The sequence below is a fragment of the Stegostoma tigrinum genome, chromosome 27 (assembly GCF_030684315.1).
Source record: "Stegostoma tigrinum isolate sSteTig4 chromosome 27, sSteTig4.hap1, whole genome shotgun sequence".
NCBI classification, from domain to species: domain Eukaryota; kingdom Metazoa; phylum Chordata; class Chondrichthyes; order Orectolobiformes; family Stegostomatidae; genus Stegostoma; species Stegostoma tigrinum.
In genome coordinates, this window is record NC_081380.1 from 26,012,788 (window position 1) to 26,036,936 (window position 24,149).

At 40.3% G+C, this 24,149-nt stretch overlaps 1 protein-coding gene across 3 annotated transcripts in view; it reads right to left on the reverse strand.

Annotated features, from left to right (window-relative positions):
- Positions 1-599: 599 nt before the first annotated feature.
- The window catches only part of wscd1a (WSC domain containing 1a), a 132,553-nt gene continuing 109,003 nt past the window's right edge, over positions 600-24,149 (reverse strand). For all 3 annotated transcript variants that reach the window (XM_048557620.2, XM_059655415.1, XM_059655414.1), the window contains 4 exons: positions 13,027-13,201; positions 9,362-9,526; positions 5,618-5,818; positions 600-3,822 (listed from right to left, as the gene is read on the reverse strand). In XM_048557620.2, coding sequence (XP_048413577.2) covers positions 3,470-3,822; positions 5,618-5,818; positions 9,362-9,526; positions 13,027-13,201 — 894 coding nt within the window. In that variant the 3' untranslated portion in view covers positions 600-3,469. The remainder of the gene's footprint in view (positions 3,823-5,617; positions 5,819-9,361; positions 9,527-13,026; positions 13,202-24,149) is intronic.

Here is a 24,149-nt window from a genome sequence, read left to right on the forward strand (position 1 = left end):
CTTCAGAAGGTACTTGGTGGCCTTTGTTCTTGAACTGCCAGAGTTCACCTCGTGAAGGTACTCCCCGAGAGCAGTTCAGTAGGGAGTTCTAAGATTTTGAATTCCTGAAAATGAAGGAACATCAATACGTGGCTAAGTCAATATCATGCATGACTTGGAGGAGAACAAGGAGGTGACAATATTCCGATGTACATATTGACCTTTACCTTCTGGGTGAAAAGGGCTTTGGTTTGTGACAATCTGTTAGAAATACCTCACTGAGTTACTTCACTACATCTTGTTGGTTCACACTTCAGCTATAATTCATCATTAATGGAAGTGGAAGGAATGGATGTCTAAGTTGAGGCAAGGGCTGCCAAACCTTTTACCAATTCACTATCATCACACTGATTGCTATATACACAAAATACTAATTTATTTTAAACCGGTATTGGGATCAGAAAATGGTTATTTGTGGAAATGAAAAGCTTATGTTGGTGTTACATGAAACAAATTACATGAAATTTTTTTTAAATTAAATAATTTTGTGTTGGTAAAATAACTTGCATTTTCATATTACACTTCAAAGTCTTACAAGTCTAGAGAAGATTGGAAGTTAGTCAATTTTAAGCTTGGTAATATCTTCAAGTCAAAAGAGGCAAAGATGCGGCTGATAGCCTGAGAGGAAGTAAATAATTCAACATTTTAGGGAGATTATTCTCAAAATTAATTCTCACAAAACAATTGAGCTGTTCAAGTTTCCAGAGAGGGGGTCACTAGTGTTTTCCCGTCATAATGACTCATTTTAAACAAATGCAGAATCAGGAAGGATTCCAAAGGTTGGCTTTTTAACTTCCCAGAAAAAAAATTAAATTCTTATAACTCATGCCAGTTTTCCTCACGTTGAAAACCTACCTCATCTGCTGCCTGTCCTCAGAAAACAGGAGGATATAATCTGCTCAGAAGGATTTGCTATAAGTCTCCACTATAATAAACTTGCCTTGCAACTCCCATGTAGTGGCTGTTCGGTTAATTGCATTAACAAGCGCAGGGACTAATGCTATTTACATTTATAACCATAAAATTATTTGAGCAACAATATTACAGTGACTCACAAATTGGAATTCAAAGTAGAGAATTATATTGAAATAAGTTTGGCCAGTTTCCACATCGTAAATTGCATCACATAAACTGAACCACAGTTAATCAAGAGTCTGGGCAATGCCAGTACAAGAAATTGTTTGCAGTTATTCAACTAGCTCATAACAATTAACTGACAAGAATGATCAAGCAGTGCGATGTGATGCTATCCTACAGTAGCTTGAAGAATTTTGGAAAAGCTTAACTCACTGAGTTATTGAGTCTCTGACCTATTTCAACTCAGATAAAGGTTCAAATGGTAATTTGATTATTTTTAAAGATTACAGCCACCCCAATTCTTTTAATGTTAGCAAAGGATTTGAAATGGAAATAACTACAACAACTTACGTTTATCTATCGTTATTTCAGTTAGAAAGTTGCCCATAGGTTTTAAGGGAGTTTGGGATGGTGGTGAGATAGGTAGCGAGCTGGTGAGTTTTAAAGAGTGGCCATTCCAGAGTGGAGCTGAGATGACTGAAGGATCTTCCACTGATGGTAAGGTGGATCCGTCAGGGAACAGTTGGAAAGACAAAGGGTTTGATAAGAGCAATAACATTTCAATGTGAAGTCAAGAATTTTGAGGTGAATACACTGTAGAATGGAAAGCTGGGAGAGAATTGCAAGTTAAAGGAGTAAATGCGTGAATGGGATCTTTTCTGGTATTGGTATCAGCATTGTGTGGGAGATAAAATCTGAGAGACCAGTAAGAAGGATATTAGACAAATCCAGCCAGTGCTTTTCTAATTTTGACTCTGTTGAGTGAACAGAACGTGTGCAGATCTCACTTCTGAACTGGCAACACATTCAATGGTTTTGTACATATAGGTACAGACGTCAATCTGGCAACTGCAGTCTTGAGCCAACTGTGGATTGGCACTAATGAATAAAATGTACAGCTGCCTAAAATTTGCACCAACCACTCAACTAAAGTACCTGTACCTAGGCCACTAACTCTTGGCATATCAAAGTAAATCACTAGGATTATGGTCATTTTGTCACTTAAGGATGAAGTTTTCTCTGCTCAAGTAAAACAGAGAACTGCAAATGCTAGAGATCTGAAACAAACAAAAACACAAGTTGTTGGAGAAACTCAACAGGTCTGGCACCTTCTGTGGGAAGAAAGCAGTGTTAATGTTTCCAAGTCCAGTGACCCTTCTTTACTACACAGTTCTGAAGAAGGGTCACTGGACTCGAAACATTAATTCTATTCTCTTTCCACGAACTGTTGAGTTCCTCCAGGAATTTCTGTTTTTGAGAGCTTTATCTAGTATTTGATGCATTATGATAATAACACTAAACTCAGACATGCTGTGTGAGGTCACCTTTTACAGCTTTTTTTTTGTCTTCAGAATGATCACATTTTAACTTATTTCCTGAAACTAAATAGGGAAATACATGAACCAGAAATGCTGTAATCAGTTTCAATCACATGTTTTGAAAGGTCCTTTACAGGTTTATTTTAAGGCAAATAGTTGCACTGGAGATTAGTGAGCTGATCCAATTTACAAAAGCAAATAAGAAAAGGATAGAAGAAAAATGTGCTAAATGAGGAAGTAGAACTAGATTTTTCAGATACTACAGCTTAAAAGTTACTCTTTGATTTTAATGTCCAAATGTTTAAACACAATTTTATGGTATTCCTCTGTCCACTAATTGAAAGTAAATGAGCTAATATTTTCATTTAATTAGCAGACAGAAGAATTTCACATAGATGCATTCTTATAGCAAACAGCAATTTCTAGGCTTGAAGGCATCATTCAGTGATTTTTATTTAATTGACTTCTGTTTCTATTTTCACAGTAAAACAAAGAGTTAAACCTTTTCAAGTGAATCTTTGCTACAATAGACCATTAATCACAAAGGGCAACAGCTCCTTTCTCATTTATAATTTAACTTACATTTATAATGAAACGGTCAATGTTTTCACAATCACCTCATGGGGATGTCTGGATGAGCTGTTGGAAAATATTTCCATGTTATTTAAAAAAACTGAATTGTATGTTATTGTAAATAGGCCACGAATACTTTCATATTTCGGTCTTACTGTGTGGGAAGATATCTTGGAATGGAAAGAGATACAGGACATCTAACTGCTATAAAAATTCCAGAGAAACATGAAAACAGGGCTTAGGTCAAAATATTTTGTGTTGCACAATCCAATTAAATAAAACACACTTCTCCATGACCCAAGATCCCTGTCCTCTACAGCATGTGAGGCTATTGATCTATTCTTGTTACAACACGCTAATCTTTATTCTCTCTTTTGTTCTTGTAATAGTTATCAGCCTGGCAGTAACTTAGGAGAATGCAGGCTTGAAGTGGTGGCACATAGTTTACCTCTTTAGCTACATCATCTGGGCAGATATTCCTCTGGTAGGCCTGTAAGATTTTTCATTTTGAGAGCCTGATCCACCATCTCAATGTAACTATTAATTACACTCTTCATTTCAAGGGTGAATGGATCAAAATCCTTCTGCCTCAGGCCAGATCGCTTGAAGTTTCCATCCTTTTGCGTTTCAACACACAACAGCCTGTCGTCTGACACAGTAACATTCAGGAATTCCACCATCCGCTTCAACTGGGGCAACAGGTTTTTCTTCAAATCTTCATAGTGAACCACCAACACTCGATTGCAATACTTCAACCAATCTAAAGTATGGGAGGCCCACCAGGAGGCATAAGTGTTCACAAACTCAGGCCATTCTGCAGAGAGAAAATTTGAATTTGTTCACTAGTTTTGCATATAATCTTATTGGTTTACTTAACCCACATTGTAGCAGCATCAGTAATACTTTGCGTGAAGTCAGTTGCTCCATTCGAACAGCTGTGTGCACAGCCAGACACAAAAACAGGAATTGCTGGGGAAACTCAACAGGTTTGGCAGCATCTACAGTAGAGGGCAGAGTTAACAGATGTTGCCAGACTGCTGAGTTTCTCTAGCAATTTCTGTTTTGTTTCAGATTGCCAGCATCTGCAGTTCTTTGGTTTGCTGCAGGACCAGAAGGACAGGTAAAGTACTTGCTACAAGATGCAGCAGCCGTTGACTCAGTTACCCTCATTCGGGGTTGTGTTAAAGTTGCTGCAATTGGTCTCATCTCCCTATTGCTAAGGACATGAAACATTCAGCGAACTTACCCGAAATGTTACGCATGCACTCCTATGAAGCTGGGGTTCAATCCATTCAATTAAATGTCAGCAAAGCCAATTGTTGCTTTGTGGCTTTTCCAACCTGTGTTTTTCCTCGGCTCCTAACGGTTGCTGAAACTTGTTTTTTTTTAAAATTTGTTCATCCCCTGTTGTCCTGACTGAGTGGCTTGCTATGCCACTGCAAAGGGCAATTTAGAGGCAACTACATGTTTGTGGTTCTGTGGTCTCATGACAGATGGACCAGGTAAGAACAGATTTTGTTCCCTAAAGAATATTAATGAACCATAATTTCATGATCACCAGTGCTAAAAATAACTTTATTCCAGATGCCATTCATTGAATTCACATTCTAGTGGCTGACTTGGTGAGATTCAAACCTTATCCTCACGGCATTAACATTGGTCTCTGGATCACCATCCAGTGATATTAGACCATCACCACTTGGCTCAAAGGCCCATCATTCCTGGGGGCCTGCACTCTTCAGAAAAATGTTTTAGTCTCTACCTTGACCTCTCTCTCAAGTGTCAGGGTCACTTGCCCAGAGGAGTCAGGGAATGTGCCAGTTCCAGTGTTGCCAGGCTATCCACCCTAAAAGAGGCAGGGATTTCTCAGTAATCTTCCTTTGCTTCTCTGTGCGTAAGTGAATAGTTTCAGCTGAGGAGTTCTGTTGGTCAGTTTTCTGAAAGAACATGAAGTTGTTCTGCAATCTGCCTTTCAGAAAACTGACACTTGCAGCTAAGAGTTTCTTATTCCAGGATCTGATTAACAAATGTAATATTCTTGCAATATTCTGCAAACCTTTTTAAGTCTATGTCTCCTGGTTTTCTGTCTGGTCATCTGATCCTGGCCATTTATGTATCTCCCACTCCCTTCTTCCACAGTCAGAAAGAACATCTTCAGCCATTTCAACTATGTCTCTTCAATTACCTCACTATTTCCAAATTGAACTCTATTTCTTCAGGGATAGTGAGCCTGGGAATTAATTTATCTGACTGAGTTTACAGTCACTTCTGACAATTCCTTCACTGTGTATACTCCCCTCTCCCTCTGTGAAGCTCACAAAAACTCTTTCTCCATTAAAGATACTATAGAAATGCATGATGTTGCAAGCATTATTGGAACTCACAACCCTTCAGAACTTTGTTCACTCATTTCAGAAATTTCTTGTTTTCACGTGATACTTGAGCACTTGCCAACTAACAGGAAGTGGCAGTGAACCACTGCAGGCACAACTGTGCACTTGTGAACACAGTCACTATACAAAGTATCAAAAGGACTGAATAATCACTGACACTGGGTCTGGAATGGTTAACTATATCATTTTTCATGTTCTTTCATCATTCCATTTTACCTTTGCTCTTCCAGTGGCGCTCCGATGCATATCCCAGATGACCAGCGCGCTTTCTATTAAACTCCGCCATCAATGCCTTGTAAGGGTTTCTGATCAACAAGATGGCGGCATCAAAAGTTTCAATTTCTCTTTTCCCACTTTCGTGAGTTTTTATACATATAGTCCGGCCACTTTTCCAGTAGTCCTTTTCCCCTTTGAAACCTAACAGAATAATTTTAAAAAATTAGCGAAGCCAACTGAGGAATGAGCAGCAATGTTACATATTACAACATCTAGAATTATGCATGGCTTATTCAAATGGATTTTAATTCCTTTGTAGTCAGGCCTAATCATGGCGTAATTGTTTCTTATACATGAGAGTTAGACGTACCTTTGCAAATGACCCCGATGCTGTCGTGAAACTATTAGGAATGCTACGTACAATCAATTCTAAATGTATATCTGTTTGATGCTGTGTATTGTATCATTTCGTAATACAAATGTTAACTGAATCTAGATTACATAAATTTAAAAAAAAATCTGTAGGCTACACAAATAGTTGTACCAAAGATAGCTAAAATTACTAGTAGAATCTCTGACTCTAAAATACAGTGCTTACTTAGTTTAATAAAACATAAAAAATGGCTAGATATGTTCACATTATTTCATTGGTATCCAATTCTGATTCAATTCAAAATCACAAACTTCTTAGTTTTTTTTAATCCTCTGCGAATGTTAAAGCAAATAAGATGCTACATATGTCTTCTTCAATTGATATGTTTGGGAATTTTTTGCCTAGTCAAATGTTATAACAATAGAGGATTCACATCTTGAGTGTAGAGGCTTCAGCTATCCAGGGGCATTGATTTTCTCAAAGTGCTATTCAAAGAAAGTAAGAAATACGAATAAGAGTAAGTTATTCAAGCTCATTCCACCAATCAATAAAATTATGGCTCTTCTTTCTTTTCAATGCAATCTTCCCACATTATTCCATATCCTTTGATTTTCTGGTGTCTAAAGATGACCAATCTTTGCCTTAAATGAGTACATTCACAGCCTTGGGGATAGAGAATCTCCAAGTTCTATAATCATATAAGAGAAGAAAGTTCTCACCTTGGTTCTAAATGTCTGTCCTCTTATTCTATGACTGTCACCAGAATGACCTTGTCCAACCTCCCCAGCTTTTGACAGTCAAATAGGGGATACTATCTTCGCAGCATCTATCCTTGTAAGACCCTTTAATCATTTTATATGGTTCAGTTAAATCACTGCTCATTCATTGAAGCTTCAGGGTGTAAACATAGTCTGCTCAGTCTCTCCTCATAGTATAAGCCCCTCTTCCAGAAATCTGTTTGGCAAACTTTTGCTGTTGTCGCTTTCAGGAAAATATATCCCTTTACTGTGTAAGGAGATCAAAATTGTACAGTGTAACTCAGGTGTGGTCTCACCAAGGCCTGATATATTTGCAGTAATACTGATGTATTTGCGTGCTCAATCCCTGTATAATATAAAATAACAGACCACTTGCTTTCCTATTTGCTTGCTGTACCTGAATGTTACCTTTCTGTGATTCATGTGCAAGGACACCCAGGTCTCTCTGAACATCAACATATCCCAGTCTCTTAGCATATATAAAATTTATTCCCTCTCGTATTTTATCTACCAAAGTGGAAACTTCATATTATATTCCATCTGCATTGTTCTGCCTCACACAACCTGTTTATATCCTTTTGCAGCCTGTCTGCATTTTCCTCACACCTTACAGGCCCAACTACCTGTGTTACTGCTATTGCCTACAAAAAGTTGAGGTTTAAGCACTGACTGCAGCAGCACCTCACTATTTACAAGTTGCAAATGTGAAAATGACTTATCTATTAACCAATTCTCAAATATGCCAATATATTATCCTCAGTCGAATGAGGCTTAATTTTGTGCAATAACCTCTTGGATGGTACCCTACTATTTTTGTTTTTGAAAATCCATTCATATTCCATCTACTGGTTCTCCCTTATCTACACTGCCAGATATAATCTCAAAATTACTCGATCTATGAAACACAATTTTCTTTTCATAAATACACATTGATACAATCCATTCAGAGGAGATACTATGAGGACATTTAAATCCATTTGCTTGTAGTCATCTAGATATAGGTTGAAGGAAAGTTTTTTCAGAATACAGTAAAATCAATCTTTTATTAAACTGTTATATCTCACAATAAAAAAATGTACCTTTGCATGGCTAATTCCTTTGGCTTTACATTTGAGGAACAAACTTCTTATCAATTTGTAGCTGAAGTTTACATAAATTATACTATTAGAAATCTGACTTTGTTTTTAGCTTTCTCCAAACTGTTAATCAAGCAATAGCTCTGACTACTTCTGCAAAACTATGCCAAGCCATATAAAAACTGATTTTTAATAAATGTAAGCAATTGTCATAATGAAACTCATGAACAATCAATATAATGGATAAAATTGTTATTTTCCCCTTGAAGCTTTGGATAATAAAGCAGCTAGTTCTCTAAAGCAATGACTTTACCATAAGGTTCATACAGGTAGTTGTTGAATAGAAGTAAGGGAAAGAATGTTACTTATACAAAGGCTACCCCACCAATCTCTGGATTCAACGCATCATCCTCCATCTGCCATCTGACCACAGCACCAAAGACATTTTTCCCTCCCCACCCTTATCTGCCTTCCGGAGGGATCACTCTCTCTGTGACTCCCTTGTCCACTCCACACTCCCTTCTAGCCCCACCACACCCGGCACTTTGCCCTGCAACCACAGGAAGTGCTACACCTGCCCCTCACCCACCTCTCAAGCCTCAAGACGACTTTCCACATCAAACCGATGTTGACCTGCACATCTGCTAATGTGGTATACTGTATCCGCTATTCCGGTTGTGGCCTCCTCTACATTGGGGAAACCAAGGGGACTGCTTTGTGGAACACCTACACTCGGTTCGTGCCAAACGACTGCACCTCCCAGTCGCAAACCATTTCAACTTCCCATCCCATTCCTTGGACGACATGTCCATCCTGGGCCTCCTCCAGAGCCACAATGATGCCACCCAAAGGTTGCAGGAACAGCACCTTGTATTTCGCTTGGGAACCCTGCAGCCCAATGGCATCAATGTGGACTTCACAAGCTTCAAAATCTCCCCCTCCCCTGACTGCATCCCAAAACCAGCCCAGCTTGTCTCTGCCTCCCTCACCTTTCCATCCTTCTGCCCACCTATCCACTCCTCCCACCTCAAGTTCCACCCCCACCTCTTACCTACCAGCCTCATCCCACCTCCTTGACCTGTCCATCTTCACTGGACTGACCTACCCCCACCCTACCTCCCCACCTACAGTCACCTTTACTGGCTCCATCCCTGCCTCTTTGACATGTCTGTCTCCTCTCCACCTATCTGCTCCTTTATACATCTTCCATCCACCTCCCCCCTCTCAATTTATTTCAGAATCCCCTTCCCCTCCCCCATTTCTGAAGAAAGGTCCAGACCCGAAACGTCAGCCTTCCTGCTCCTCTGATGCTGCTTGGCCTGCTGTGTTCAAACAGCGCTACATCTTGTCATCTCTTACTTATACATTAATTATGTTTTATTAATGCAGGAGGTCATCGCGAACCAGGCATTTACTGTTTTGTTTTTGAGTTAGGAGATGCATGCTTGTAATCTGTAAATAAATATAAAAATGTGTAAAGATTGACTCCAGTGCTAATGTTCAACAACTGGACCTCTGGAGTAGATCTAACACATACCTTTGTTATAAAGAGTTCCATCAAAATAATAACTTCCAGTGTAGAACCCAGTGGCGTGTTCTATCAAATGCCGTGCCCATGTATTTCCAGCACCTGGGAAGCTGGAGAGAGCCACCATTACCTTTGTTTTTGTAGGCAGGAACTTCCTATCTGTACATCTGGTGTCTAGAAAAGAAGAGGAAATCTATGAAATGATTTCCTGACTTATTTTCCTGATGCAGTTTTATTGCAGAAAGGACTACAGCGAAACTGATTGGACTGTTAGATGTAATTTGAGAAACAAAAAACTTGTCAGTTAATTTGAGAGCAATCTGATTGCTTTACACAAGGATAAGCTAGAAAGTAAATTATTCTGCACTTGGACAATGGCATAGTTTGTCCTATTTATTTCTAAACCCACACAATCCCATAGGATCAAATTGTGCAGTTGCATATGCTGCAGATCATATGCTAAAGGAAATTATTCTTTTGTTTTCTCTTTTGGTGAAAGCTGTTTATTTTTAGTCCCTCTGGCAGTCTTTGATGTTACTCCACGGTGGCGTGCGATCGTCACGGATTGATCATGGATAACTTATTTATGTTCCAGTCTACTGAGGGTTTCTCTTGTGAACTTTCCTTTGGTTGTTTTTTGTTTCTCTTTCACACTCTGAACCTGGTTTGGAATTCAGATTTCCAGCCCAAGTAATTGCCACTTTGGGATTTTGGGCCCAGAGTCAAAAATAAAGCGGCTGCTCATTCTTGTAATGTTTCTCTTTAGATATTCTATCAAGAGAAAAGAAAACATTAATCAAATCACACGTGAGATTTACAAAACAGCAATTTTAAAAAGAAAATGTTTCCTCCCTATCCTGACTTAATTTCTGCATTTTTTTCACACTTTAAAAAGCATTTCTATTTTTGTTAATTATACTGAGGAGTTAGTTTGAATAAAAGCGTCTGAGCCAGAAGCTCCGGGTTCGAATACTGCTCCAGGGCTTGATGGTCATTGCAGAATATTTGTAACAACATGGTCAATCAGGTTGATTATTAACCTGTAAATCTTTCTGATATGTGATTCACAGAGAATAATGTGTAATATAGCTGAACTCATGAAAAAGTTTCCTGTATTACACTGAGAATTGAAGATAGGCAGGACATTGACTAAATGAGATTGTCAGATCATGTCCTTCAATCAAACAATCACTCCTCAGTTTCCTGCAACATTACATACAACCCATTCATTTTTGTTATTTTATCAGCTTGTCGATTTTGACAGAAAGTCTTAGTCCCCTTTTGCTTTCTTTGCTGCTTTCTTTCCATCATTGCTCCCATCTGTCAATGGCATCAGTCACTATGCATTCACTCATTACCACAGTGGGGGCTCGTCATGCATAGCAGCCACAGTTGCACCAAAACTGCTTCTTATCACGTTTAAAACCATTGTGGCCACACAACAACAGCAGTATAATTGGCCAGGGCATAACTGAATATACACTACCTTCAGCCGAAGATTGAACACTGCAAAAGACTGGTTTAAAATGAGCCTTTCACAAAAAAAAGGTGTGATTACTTTCCAAAAGTTGGCTTTTTTTTGGCACTCTATTCCTCTGCACACGCACATTGCTCAGAAAATAAAGAAACACAGATCTGAAAATGTGTATGCAGAATGAACATCCAAAGCAATTTGAATCAGCCCAACAGGGACAAATGTTGATTAATGTTGGATTTGCAGGTTGTCCTGCTTGAGAGGTCAATGTGTTGTCTTTTATGCAATCCTCTTCAAACTGGACTTCATGTATTTCTGGTGTGTGGGCCATAACTAATGTGTATTAAGATTGACTTCATCTAGGTATGATGTTTTCGCATCAGCGCTGCCAGCGGGAAACCCCCAAGAAAGTGTAATAATTATGACACTGCGCAGAATGCAGTTTGTAATAATTGCAAATATCACAAATTCTACCTAAACCAGGAAAAAATGTGAGCCAAAGCTTTCACAGTAATTCCACTCACCCTCACTCTCAATTTGCACATCTTTCCAGAGGAAACTTGGGACATTAAGCACTCACAGAAAATCTATATCTAATTTAGGGGCCATGCTTATTAAATGGTCCAGGACAATGCAAATTACACTAAACTCTAACCTCATCCTCACATGTAAGCCCTTTCCAACAAGGGTCACTAAACCACAAGGAATACTGATTCCTTACCTCAGTCTCTTAGTCCATGAAGATTGATGCTAATTGAAGTTCCCTTGCCATAATCTGCCCAAAATCAATACATAGAGCTGAAAAATCACAGCAGTGCGTGATGAATAAATTGGCTCATCCATTGGAAGACACCCCCACAGCCATAACCCATTGGGAGGCTGGTTAAATTGCCCAATTGAAATATAATTACCCCTCACTGGGCTGGGGGGGGTGGTGGGGGAGGATGCTCTGCCCTTGCAAGTTGTGATCCAGTCTGCGATGCCAACAGCTCAGTAGTGGCTGTTACTGATACTGCAGGCAAAACCTTGAGAAGGCCCAATGAAAGTCGGCCAAAGGAAAGTCGAGATAATTGGCTCAGGGAGGGCACGGAAAGCTGTGAGATGGGAAGCAATGGGGAGGCGGCATTCAGGGAATAGATTCTACAGATCAGGAAATGGGAAAGATTGGTGTTATCTTCAGGTGAGGGCTTGCCCCAATGCACAAAGGGCACATCCTGAAGACCTTCCTGAGTTCTATGAACTCCTTTTAATAAATGTGAATTCCATTTGCACCCATTCATCCATATCGACTGTACCATGAGGCAGTCAGTGTGTTATCAGGACAAACAAAACTTCTAACAAGCTTAATTGACCTTTGGTGACGTATTTATGTACGGTGGATAAGCCGTTGGTTTCGGTGACGTGCTTATATACGGTGGGTGGATCAGCTGTCAGTTTTGGTTCCTGCCCACCCCCTGCATTATGGAGGTGAGCTTATGTGTATATGGGATAGGGATTGGTTAGCCATCCACCAAAAACATACCCAACATGGGCGTGTTGTGGTTTTAATGTTCTTTAAAGTATGTGCAGCACATTAATTGAGCCCTGTTCTCCTTTTCTAAGCCTTTTTTTATCCCTCCGGTTTACCTTAATAGCTAGTTGATAGGTAGACTCATGTATAATGCATTAACACCGGGATGGTTGGGATTTGGGATTGAACATTCAGCTGTCACTTAACTATTAAGTGCAAAACTGCTCCAGCTTCTGCCTGCGGATGTGTTAGGTTTTAGATTGAAACTGTTTGCCTATCAAACATCACTTCCTAATTTGGCAACAAATGTTTAATCTTCGTCAGATGGGTCAGAAGGCCTCAGGGATATCAGAGCATGAAACTACATTGAAACTACTCTTGAAGTTGAATCTAAGGGACATAATTGATGGCCCATGAATCAGTAACTGAAAGCAGTTTTATACCCAAGTTGTCAATAACAAACACTTTGTACTCATATTGGGTGTTGTTCCACTCTCTATTAACATGTGAATTTCTAATCAATGTATAAACAAGAAATGACAAAAAAATTTTAAAAAGGATTCCACTGATAAATTCAAATATCTTTATAATGTGGTTACATACTGTCAGCTGAATACGTGGATCTGACTAGTACAAAATTATATTGTATTTTAATTTCAAATGAACACATCACAGGATGTTCAGTTTTACCTAGGACAGGAGTCTGATAGATAACACAGTAATTCTCATCTCCCAAGAACTCGGTTGCAGTGTCACTTGACAGTTTTCCACAAAGTTGGTCATTCGCAATGTCGTGAAGTGTGAAGTTAGTTGTGGCAAAACCACAGTAACATTCAGTCCTCCTGATGACAACGAGGGGAAATTCCTGTCAATGAAAATTGCATGACATTGTGACATGAGGCCCTGAATCGCCTTTGAAGCTAATACCACATGTGTCAATGTTTCTATACTGTCAACTGAGGTGACTGTTCTCACTTCTTCTGCTGACTCCAGGCTGCAAAACAGGTTAAATTATATGGCATTCCACAAATATCCTCAGGCCAAAAGGACTTATACATTGTGCTCTTTGCAGACCTTAGTTTTCAAAGTTAGGAAGATTGTTTACAATACAATGACACATAACTTAAAAATGACTTTTGGAAATATTTTTGCATGATGTTTCTCTGTAGTGAAATATCACTTCTAAGATAAATAATACATTATGTTAATAAGTAGCCTCAAGCCATGTTTGCCATACTTTTATTTGTGATTTCCTAGTTAGTCTTAGATTGGTAAAAGTTACTCATCGCCACAAAATACTTGGCTCATCGTCCCAAATATTGACCACGTTTTAATGAAGAAATCTATGGCTCAGTTTGTCTCAGTCTTCTAGGAACTTGACTCATTAAGTGATGACTGGTAGTAAGTTCATTTTCTGCCTCACTCTGTCACAAGCCAGGTCACACAGAAAGAAGTCAATCAGTCCAGCGCACCTATACTGGCTTTCTGGAAGTGCTGCTAGTTAGTCCCGCTCTCATAATTTTTCAACATAACTTTGGTTATATATTCAAAAAGGAAAAATGGCAATGATTTAACTTTGCAGGCCAGGCAATACAGGATCAAAATGTCCTCTCTTACTTGGGGAGCTGTGCTGTAAATAAGGAGCTGTCTGGGAGAGGACTTTTGTCTTCTGGATGTTTAGCATAAGGCTCGATCTCTCATGTGCCTCCCTGAGTACCTCAATTCTTGTTTAGTGCTTAGAATGTGCACTGAATGTGCATAACACAACTGTCATTTTCATAATGCAGTTTGGCAACAGATCTTAGGATGGTCTTGTTTCTGAGCAAGAGATGTCTCTTGCTTGTCTGTAGACTATTGCCACACCAACACAGGAAGCTTCAGTGATATCAGTGTGGCAAGGAAGAAGACGACGTGTTGTTACAAGAATTGCTTGAGTCCATTTTGCACACGTATTCAATCTGTGATGGATCCATTATTAGGGATCACCATTGATGTGCCATCATGTATCAGACAGCGGGCAGAGATGTATTTGAGGAATCCATTCTCCGTCCTGGTTGGCAGAGACAAAGGCTTACGTGAGGTCGAAGAAAGCTATGTATAAAGGTTGCTCCTCCTCTCAGCACTTTTCCTGAACTTGTCTTGCTGTGAAGTTCATGTCCCCTGTGCCTCTTGAAGGATGGAACCTGTATTGTTACCCTGATAGGAGCTATTGAAAGGAAGTGATTAAGGGTGATTTTATGCAATGAGCTGCCCTGTGCAGGACAGCAGGGACTATAATCTGTTGTTACCAGAAATGGTCACAATTACAGCATCTTGAAGATAACCTGGCATACTCTCCTCCTTCCAGATGAGGGAAATGAGGGCAAGGCCAGCATATTTTAGTACCTTTGCAGAGAATTCTGCTGTACCAGCAACCTGGCTTGATTTCAACTGATGGATCACATTTTCAACACTGTATTGAGCTGAGATTATGCAGAGTTGGTGGTGGGGAGCACTTGATCAAGGAAATTCTCATCAAGTGCTGAACCTTTGTTAAAGAAATTCTCAAAGTCTCTCTGACCTTGATAACTGCCACTCCATTTTTAACTAAAACATCATTAAACAAAGATCAAAACAACCCTTTATCTAAGAGAGAATGTCTCCTGTGGTCATACGAAATTTGCTACATTTTTAAAGCTCAAGAAGCTGTTACTGATACCAAGGGAACACTTTGAAGATTAACCTGCCAAAGCACTAACATGGAATATTCCACTAGCATAGACTACAAACATTTCGGCAAGCTCCTGAATTTATTGTTTAAATATTCTGAGTTGTTATTATCAAACGAAAAGATATATTTTTAAAAAAAAGATAATTTCTGCATTTTCATTCTTTAATCAACAAAGCTGTTAAGACATCAGAGTCAGAGATAATGGGAACTGCAGATGCTGGAGAATTCCAAGATAATAAAATGTGAGGCTGGATGAACACAGCAGGCCAAGCAGCATCTCAGGAGCACAAAAGCTGACGTTTCGGGCCTAGACCCTTCATCAGAGAGGGGGATGGGGAGAGGGAACTGGAATAAATAGGGAGAGAGGGGGAGGCGGACCGAAGATGGAGAGTAAAGAAGATAGGTGGAGAGGGTGTAGGTGGGGAGGTAGGGAGGGGATAGGTCAGTCCAGGGAAGACGGACAGGTCAAGGAGGTGGGATGAGGTTAGTAGGTAGATGGGGGTGCGGCTTTGGGTGGGAGGAAAGGAACTCATTCCGCCACAATGATGCCACCCGAAGGTTGCAGGAACAGCAACTCATATTCCGCCTGGGAACCCTGCAGCCATATGGTATCAATGTGGACTTCACCAGTTTCAAAATCTCCCCTTCTCCTATTGCATCCCTAAACCAGCCCAGTTCGTCCCCTCCCCCCACTGCACCACACAACCAGCCCAGCTCTTCCTCCCCCCACCCACTGCATCCCAAAACCAGTCCAACCTGTCTCTGCCTCCCTATCCGGTTCTTCCTCTCACCCATCCCTTCCTCCCACCCCAAGCCGCACCCCCATCTACCTACTAACCTCATCCCACCTCCTTGACCTGTCCGTCTTCCCTGGACTGACCTATCCCCTCCCTACCTCCCTCCCTACACTCTCTCCACCTATCTTCTTTACTCTCCATCTTCGGTCCGCCTCCCCCTCTCTCCCTATTTATTCCAGTTCCCTCTCCCCATCCCCCTTTCTGATGAAGGGTCTAGGCCCGAAACGTCAGCTTTTGTGCTCCTGAGATGCTGCTTGGCCTGCTGTGTTCATCCAGCCTCACATTTTATTATCTAAGACATCAGAGTCTCTGTTTAACATCTCTTCCAAAATACAGTATTGCTCACAATACAGGGTTCCCTCAGTATTGTGCTGGTATTCAGCCAAGATTTTGTGCTCAAGTCTTAGGTGTCAAATTGACCCCACAATCTTTTGACTCAGAGCCAAGAGCTCTGTTAATGAGCTGACCCCCTGATAAGAGATCGGCTACCTTGGTGCATGCCTCCGGATTAAAGTCAAGACGGGCGCATGTACTGTTCACTTCATGTGCAAGCAACAGAATTGCTTACAGCAGTATTTGCAACTTCGAAAAAAACGAGGTTGAAAGCATTCATCCAAAGAAATTCAGCTGACCTCAGGCCACAAATTGTGATCAAACATCTACTTTAGCCCCAATGCCAACAGATAAGAAACTGCTGAGGCGAGACCATTATATCTCTCCGTAATAGGGTGAAATCTCCATCGTGGTATCAATGCTGCACCGCAGAATGATTGCCAAGAAAAAGCCCACACAAAATGGAATACATTATCTTGGCTATATAACCTCTTCACTTGATTTTTTTTACTGCAAATTATTTTTGAGTCTAACGCTTTCTGCAACACATTTCAATTGTTCACCCTTATTCAAGGGATCCTGCAAATAAGGTAAATAGATAGAATCGGCATTTTTGAGATTTAATGAAATAAGACTAGATTTCATTTCCTCAGCACTGTTGCTTACATTTTGAGCCAATCCCTAGTCGTGTTGTCCCATAGCTTTGAAGAGAGTGAGAACATGGGTATAACCTGCAATCTGGCCTCTAAAGTACTGCTAATGGAATGTTCAATCCTCTCTTAATTCCATGGCTCATCGATGCTGCAGATGGAATTAAAATTAACAGGATCGTACTGACCCCAGTGCAACAGAAAGTGCCTTACTATTCCAAGTTTGACCCTGAAATTTATTTTCATACGTCTCATAGCCCAGGTAAGGTAATCACCCATCCACCAACTATGTGTAAGTTTCTAGCATGAGTATTAATGAAAAAATATATTTCTATTTCTTTTTATCAGTCATTCTAGGAGACACGAATTGTTAAGGTTTTGATAAATATTAATCAATGTCAGAATTCAAGCAGTTAAGTCCTCTCCCCACCTCTTTGCTCTGTCTCATTTTTGTCTGATCTATCAGTATGTGATCAGGAGGCTATTCAACCCCTCAAACCCATTCTATCATCCAATGGGATTATGGCTATTCTGTACATCTATTCTCTTTATTGATGTTCCCTCTAAATTCCTAAATTTACAAAAATCTTTCTTGGGTTTAAAACGAACAATTTATAGAGAATATATTTCCACTTGCTGACAAGAATTCTAAATGTTTACCATTCTTTGTGTGTACAAGTGTTTCTCAACTTCATTTTGGATCTGAATGTAATATTTATGAATTCCTCCTGAGTTATAGAAGTAATTTGTTTCAAGCTATCTCATCTGATCTCCTTAATATCCTCAAAATCTTTCACCAAATCACTCCTTAACCTTCTAAACCCATGCAAGTACAACCATGAAGTGAGATTTTATCTTTCTGGGTTTTAAAACCGCCAGTTCTGACCTACTCCTTTGGGGATTCAGCAATGAGAAGATATATGATTTTTATCTTCTTGTCATGGGGGGAGGGATTTGGGGCGTTAGAGGGCAGCAAAGGAGCTTGGTCGCATAAGTTTCCCTTACCTGCCTCTCAATCAGGAAATTAATCAACGTTCCCACCCAATGGAAATCGGGGAGGTGGCAGCTTGATGCCCTTAAGTGACCATGAACTGACCTATAATTACTGATGAGTAGAGAAAGTCACTCATGGGCCTTTTCACCCAGCTTCTTGTTGCAGAGGTGGTGAGAAGAAGGTGAGGACATAGTCACTGTCAGAGTCCAGACATCAATATGTAATACTCTGGGTGTGCTAAGGCTCTTTGTGGTGCATTGGTAGTGTCCCCAGCTCTGAGGGATGAGGCCTGAGTTCCAGAATCACATGCTCCAGGAGGTGTGTAGTAACATCTCTACACTGCTGAACAGGTTGATTAGGAAATACCTACTCTAGGTATTTCAATAACATTTGAAGCATATCAAGACTTCCGCTACAACAGATAAGCTTACAAAATTCTCAGAAAAAGAAACGATTATTTCAACCATTTGTGGATTATAGAGATTATGGAGTGTGGATTATAGTGGCTTTTACCCCAGTGCAGCCCCTTCTCCAACGCTTGTTTTCTGTTCCATTAGATGTATCTTTGAAGTTCAGAGATAGTAACTTCTCAGCATTGACAGCATCCAGTTCTATTCTTTGTATGCACAAAGTGGATGCACACATATTTTTCTATAGTATTGCCTTTTGACTTGATGTACGTAGTTTTATTCATGCATCAAAATGTTGTCTGTATACTGCCTATCTACCTATCTGCAAAAAGCAGTGTAGGGGAAAGGAACAGGCGAAGAATAGTGCTGGTGCAAAAGTGTACCTCTAGAGGGTCACTCAATATTAATTCCAAAGTACAAATCTCTGCACCATGGTCCCAAATATATTTGCATTTAACCACCATACACATTAACTAACTGGCAAGATCAGAATAAAGTAATTTTTGTAAGGAAAAAGGTTCATTTCTTTTTCATGTTTTATTGTGTAAAATGCCTTCAGAGAGGAACTATCCTGATCCGTTAATTATAACATTTGAAGCATATCAAGACTCCTGCTACAACAGATAAGCTTACAAAATTCTCAGAAAAAGAAATGATTATTTCAACCATTTATAACATGTTTGCCTGTAGCCTCTAAAGAAATGAATACATTAATATGCATTAGTTCACAGGTGTATGAGATTGGATGTGCTCCGCACTGCAGCCTGGATAAGAGACACAAAGTCACAGTCATCCAGCACAGAAACAGATCTTTCAGTCAAAACAGTCCAAGCTGACCATAATCCCAAACTAAACTTGTCCCACCTGCCTGCACTTGGCCCACATCCCTCCAAAATTTCTTATTCATGTACTTATCTAAATGCCTTTTACACGAGTGGAGGTACATTCCACACAAAAATCACACTCTGTAAAAAAAAAATATCCTTCATGTCTTTTGCCTGTCACCTTAAAAATATGCCCTCGTCTTGAAATCTCCAACCTTTGGGAAAAGACACCTGCCATTCACATTATCCATACCCGTCATGAATTTATAAACCTCTTTAAGGTCACTCCTCAACTTCAGTGAAAAGAGTCCCAGCCTATCCAGCTTCTCCTTATAACTCAAACCCTCCATTCCCAGCAACATCCTGGTAAATTCTGAACCCTCTCCAGCTTAATAATATCCTTCATATAGCAGGGCCACCAGAGCTGGACACGCCAACGTTCTGTGCATTTTGACATGACACGTCATAACATAAATACGAGGACCATAACTGCCAGAAGGCCCCATTTAACCCATTCCAATTATCACCAACTTATGTCAGTAAAGGATAACCAAATGCCAATTTCCAAAACGGAGTGCCCATCTGCCAGTTCCCAAACAACAATAGATTCCACGGTGTTAATCAGTCTTCCATTTCTTTTTCTTTCTTTGAAAAGAATGCTTTTCTTTGCAGAGAATATTGAAGTTAATAATCATTGAAAGCAGAAGCCTACTATTTTCTCGCCCCAAAAGTTTCCAGAATTCATGTGCAAATGCTGGCTAATTTACCATGGAGAACAGCTCAGTGAATTCAATCCAGTCCTTTCACAACATTTACAGATGGGGCTTGACTTCACAGGTGCAAAGCTGGTGGGATGCACCCACACCTGGGGTTATGTGAAATATGGCATGATGGCTTCAGGTCAGCATTATCCTGCTGGTCCTTGACAATACAGAAGGTGATCAGTCACCGAATGCAGAAGACTGGCGGCTTGCCCTTTTGTAAAGCAAGATTGACAAGTCACTGGGCTCATTAAAAGCAGGCAAATTGAAAATTCTTGTTGCACACTCGACTTTTTAACATATATGTGGGCAACACTGGGACAGCCAAATATGAGGGGACAACACGAGGTTGAATGAAAATGCCTACAAATATTATGATGACTGCGTATAGTAGTGAGCCCTCTATGGAGGGGTCAGTTTTTGGCAGACAGAAAAAACATCATCATTTGTTCCATTTATATGCGCTGACATAACAATAAAGGCTGAATGGCAGACAAGAGGCCCTGAAATTGGTGACCAGAACCAATTTCTGCTTCACTTCCCATATCCTCCCCAGTTGTTCTAACCTAGCTGCCCATTTGAGCATGAATCCCTCTTCACAATGTTAACCGGCCGATGAATGCTCGAATCAAAGTGTTCAAAAGGAGGAGGCTGCTAAGTATGAACCATGGGTCTCTAGATATGCCTCCCCCAACCCACTGCTAGAACTCACCCCATGAAATTTCAGCTAAGAATCCAAGTCCTGGTTAAAGCTTCCTCTCTACAGCTAACTAATATAATGACCAATTTTTGCAGCCCTGTCACAGCCTCAAGTCAGACTGACTAACTCCCCTACCAGAAGCATTGATGTGCTTCAAAAATATGTCTTTTCAACAGCTTTCATTTGCTCTCAATACGAAAAATGCAAGCATAATCTCACTTAATTTGCACTGAACTCCAATCTTTTAGTTGTCAATTGGCATCAATTGTAGTCAAAAGCTATAATCACATAGCTATAATTTGATATCCCAAGTGGTCATCAACAGTCACTATTGTCACCAATTGGCATCAAATGGAATGTCACTACACACAAACATTTGCAGTTAACGTCACTTGATTTTCACTCTTTGCTCAGAAGCTGACTCATGAGAAATTCAGCAATATCCATAAATCAGGTGACATGAACAATTTTGTGCCATGAATGTTATGCTATTTATTGTGTCAACTGCTTAATAATCAGCGTGCAGATTCTATAGTGGTGGCTGAGAACATACATGCCTACCTTTATATTTTTCCAGTTCCTGTATATGGGTGGCCACATGTACATGTAACTTGTGAAACATCATTCTGTTAATAATTGTATTGTACTTACTGCTCCTAGCCCACAATTTATCTAACTGACCTCATTGTTAGCATCCCAAATGGAAAAACAAGGTCTTGACAATAATAGCATGTGTCTCTTAATGAAAAATCATTTGAGGGACAGGTTTATTGTCTTTGTATTTTGCATAAAATTTCAAGAATAATCTAACTGGCAATTTTAATAGAAATTTGCAAGTGTTGAAATGTATATTGATTCGAGAATAAACTTGCGAGGTTATAGTCACAGGTTAAATAAGTTTTCATTATTGTGCATCGCAAAGCCAATTACTTCACAAAGTAAAATTACTTTATTATCTCAAATACTAACATTGGTATTTTATTTCTTTTTTTAAAAATTCATTCACATCATCAGTTGGGCCCTTCTCAGTTCCCTCTGAAAACCTGATGGGGAGTTGTCTTCTCGAACAACTGCAAGCTTTTGGTGTAGATACACCCATAATGCTGTTATGGAGGGAGTTCCATGACTTTGACCTTGATACAGTTAAGATATTTTGATGTATTGCTATGTCAGGACGGTGTGTGGCTTGGAGGGAATCCCACAGGTGGTACATTCCCATGTATCTGCTGTCATTGTCCTTCTGGAGAGTATTGGCGTGGGTTTAAAAGATGCAATCAAAGAAGCTTTGGTGAATTTCTGCAATGCATCTTGTAGATGATGCACACTGTTACTGAGGATTGGTGGTAGAGGGAGTGATTGCTTGTGGATATAGTGCCAATCAAGTAGGTTGCTTTGTTCTGGATGGTATCAAGCTTCTTCAGTATATTTCGAGTTTTACTCATTCAGGCAAGTGGACAGTGTCACATCATATTCTTGACTTGCTTCAGCAAATCAGGAGGTTAGTTATTCACTGCAATCCTCTAATCCCCTCTTACAGCCATTTCATTTATGTGACTTGCCAAATTCAATTTATGGTTATTGGCAATATCCAAGGTGTTGTAAGTGGGAGATTCAGCAATGGCAATGTCATTGAATGTCAAGAAGCTATACTTGGAGATTGTTTACTGCTTGGCATTCACGAGGCTCAAATGTTACTTTGCACTTATCAGCCCAAACCTGGATTTTGTCCAGGTCTTGCTGCATTTGGTCTTTCAGTACCTGAAGTGTCATGAAGGATACTGAACTTATGATAGAGGAAAAGTCATTGAAGAAGCATATGAAGATGTTTGGGCCCTGGACGCTACTCTGGGAAACTCCTGCAGAGATGTCCTGGAGGTGAAATAACTTCCCTCCAACAACCACAACAATGTTCCTTTGATTCCAGCTTTGCTAAGGCTCCTGATGCCACACTTGGTTAAGTGCAGTCTTGATGTCAAGGGCTGTAATTCTGGAATTCAGCCATTTTGTCCATATTTGAACCAAAGTCAGGAGCTGAGTGGCCCTGGCAGAGCTCAAACTGGGCATCACCGAGCAGGTTACTGCTAAACGGGTGCTGCTTGATAGCACTGTTCATGACACCTTCCATCACTTTACTGATGATCAAAAGTAGGCACATGGGGTGGTCTGGTCTGGACTCATGTACAAGGCATACCTGGGCAATTTTTCACATTGTCAGGTAGATGTCAGTATTGTAGCTGTACTGGAACAGCTTGGCGAAAGGAACAGCTATTTCTGGAGCACAAGTTTTTAGTACCATTGCTGGAAGCATGTCAAAGCCCACCACCTTTGCAATATCCAGTGCCTCCATCTATTTATCAATGTCATGTGGAGTGAATGGAATTGAAAGACTCCTATCTATGATGCTCGGGACCTCTGAAAGATGTCAAAAATCACACGACACCAGGTCATAGTCCAACAGGCTTATTTGAAAATATTAGTTTGGACAATAATCTGTTGTCATGTGATTTTTGACTTTGTCCACCCTAGTCAACACTGACACCTCCACATCACCTCTGAAGGAGGCTGAGATGGATCATCCACTTGGTACTGTTGGCTGAAGATTGTTGCAAGTGCTTCAGCCTTACTTGTTGCACAATCATGGAGGACAGAGATATTTGTGAAGCTTCCTTCTCCAATGAATTTGCTTAATTGTCCACCACTATTCACAACCGGATGTTTCAGGATCGCAGCTCTTGGATCTGATCTGTTGGTTGTGAAATCACTTAGCTCTGCCTATCACTTGCTGGTTATGTTCTTTAGCATGCAAGTAGCCCTTTTTTTCTTGTCACATTACCAGGTTAAAACCTCAGCTTTCAGCATGTCTGGCGCTGTTCCAGGCATACCCTCATGCGCTCTCCATTGAACCAGGGTTGATCCTCTGGCTTGATAGTAATGGCTGAGTGGGGCACATGCTGGGTTATGATGTTGCAGATTGTGTTGGGGTACAATTCTGTTGCAGTTAATGGCCTACAGAACTTCACGGATGCCCAGTCTTGAGGTGCTTTTTTCTCCTTCATTTGTTCATAGGAGGAGGGTTGTAGGCTGGCTAGGCAGCATTTATTGCCGATCCCTAATTTCCCAGAGGGCAGTTAAGGGTCAACCACATCGCTATGGGTCTGGAGTCATGTGCAGGTCAAACTCGTAAAGATGGCAGTTTCCTTCCCTAAAGGCCATTAGTGAACCAGATAGATTTTTCTGACAATTGGCATCGGATTCATGAGCATCAATAAAGACTTAATACCAGATTTATTTTTAAATTAAACTCAAACTGTTGCAGTGGGATTTGAACCCAGGTCCCTGAAACATTATCTGGGTCTCTGGATTAATAGTCCAATGGTAATACCACTCAGTCATCGCCTCCCTCCACATCTGTTTGAAATGTAAGCACATGATGTATTCTCAATGTGAAGGTGAGGTTTTGTCTCCATAATGTCTGTGCTATGGTCACTCTTACTGATCCTGTCATGGGCAGATGCATCTGCTGCAGGTAGGTTGGTGGGGATGCCTCTTTCCTCCTCTCCCCCTGTCAAATTGGACTAAAAAAAATTTACTGTTTCTCTTTCAGTTCTGCCTGACCTGCTGAGTTTCTCCAGCA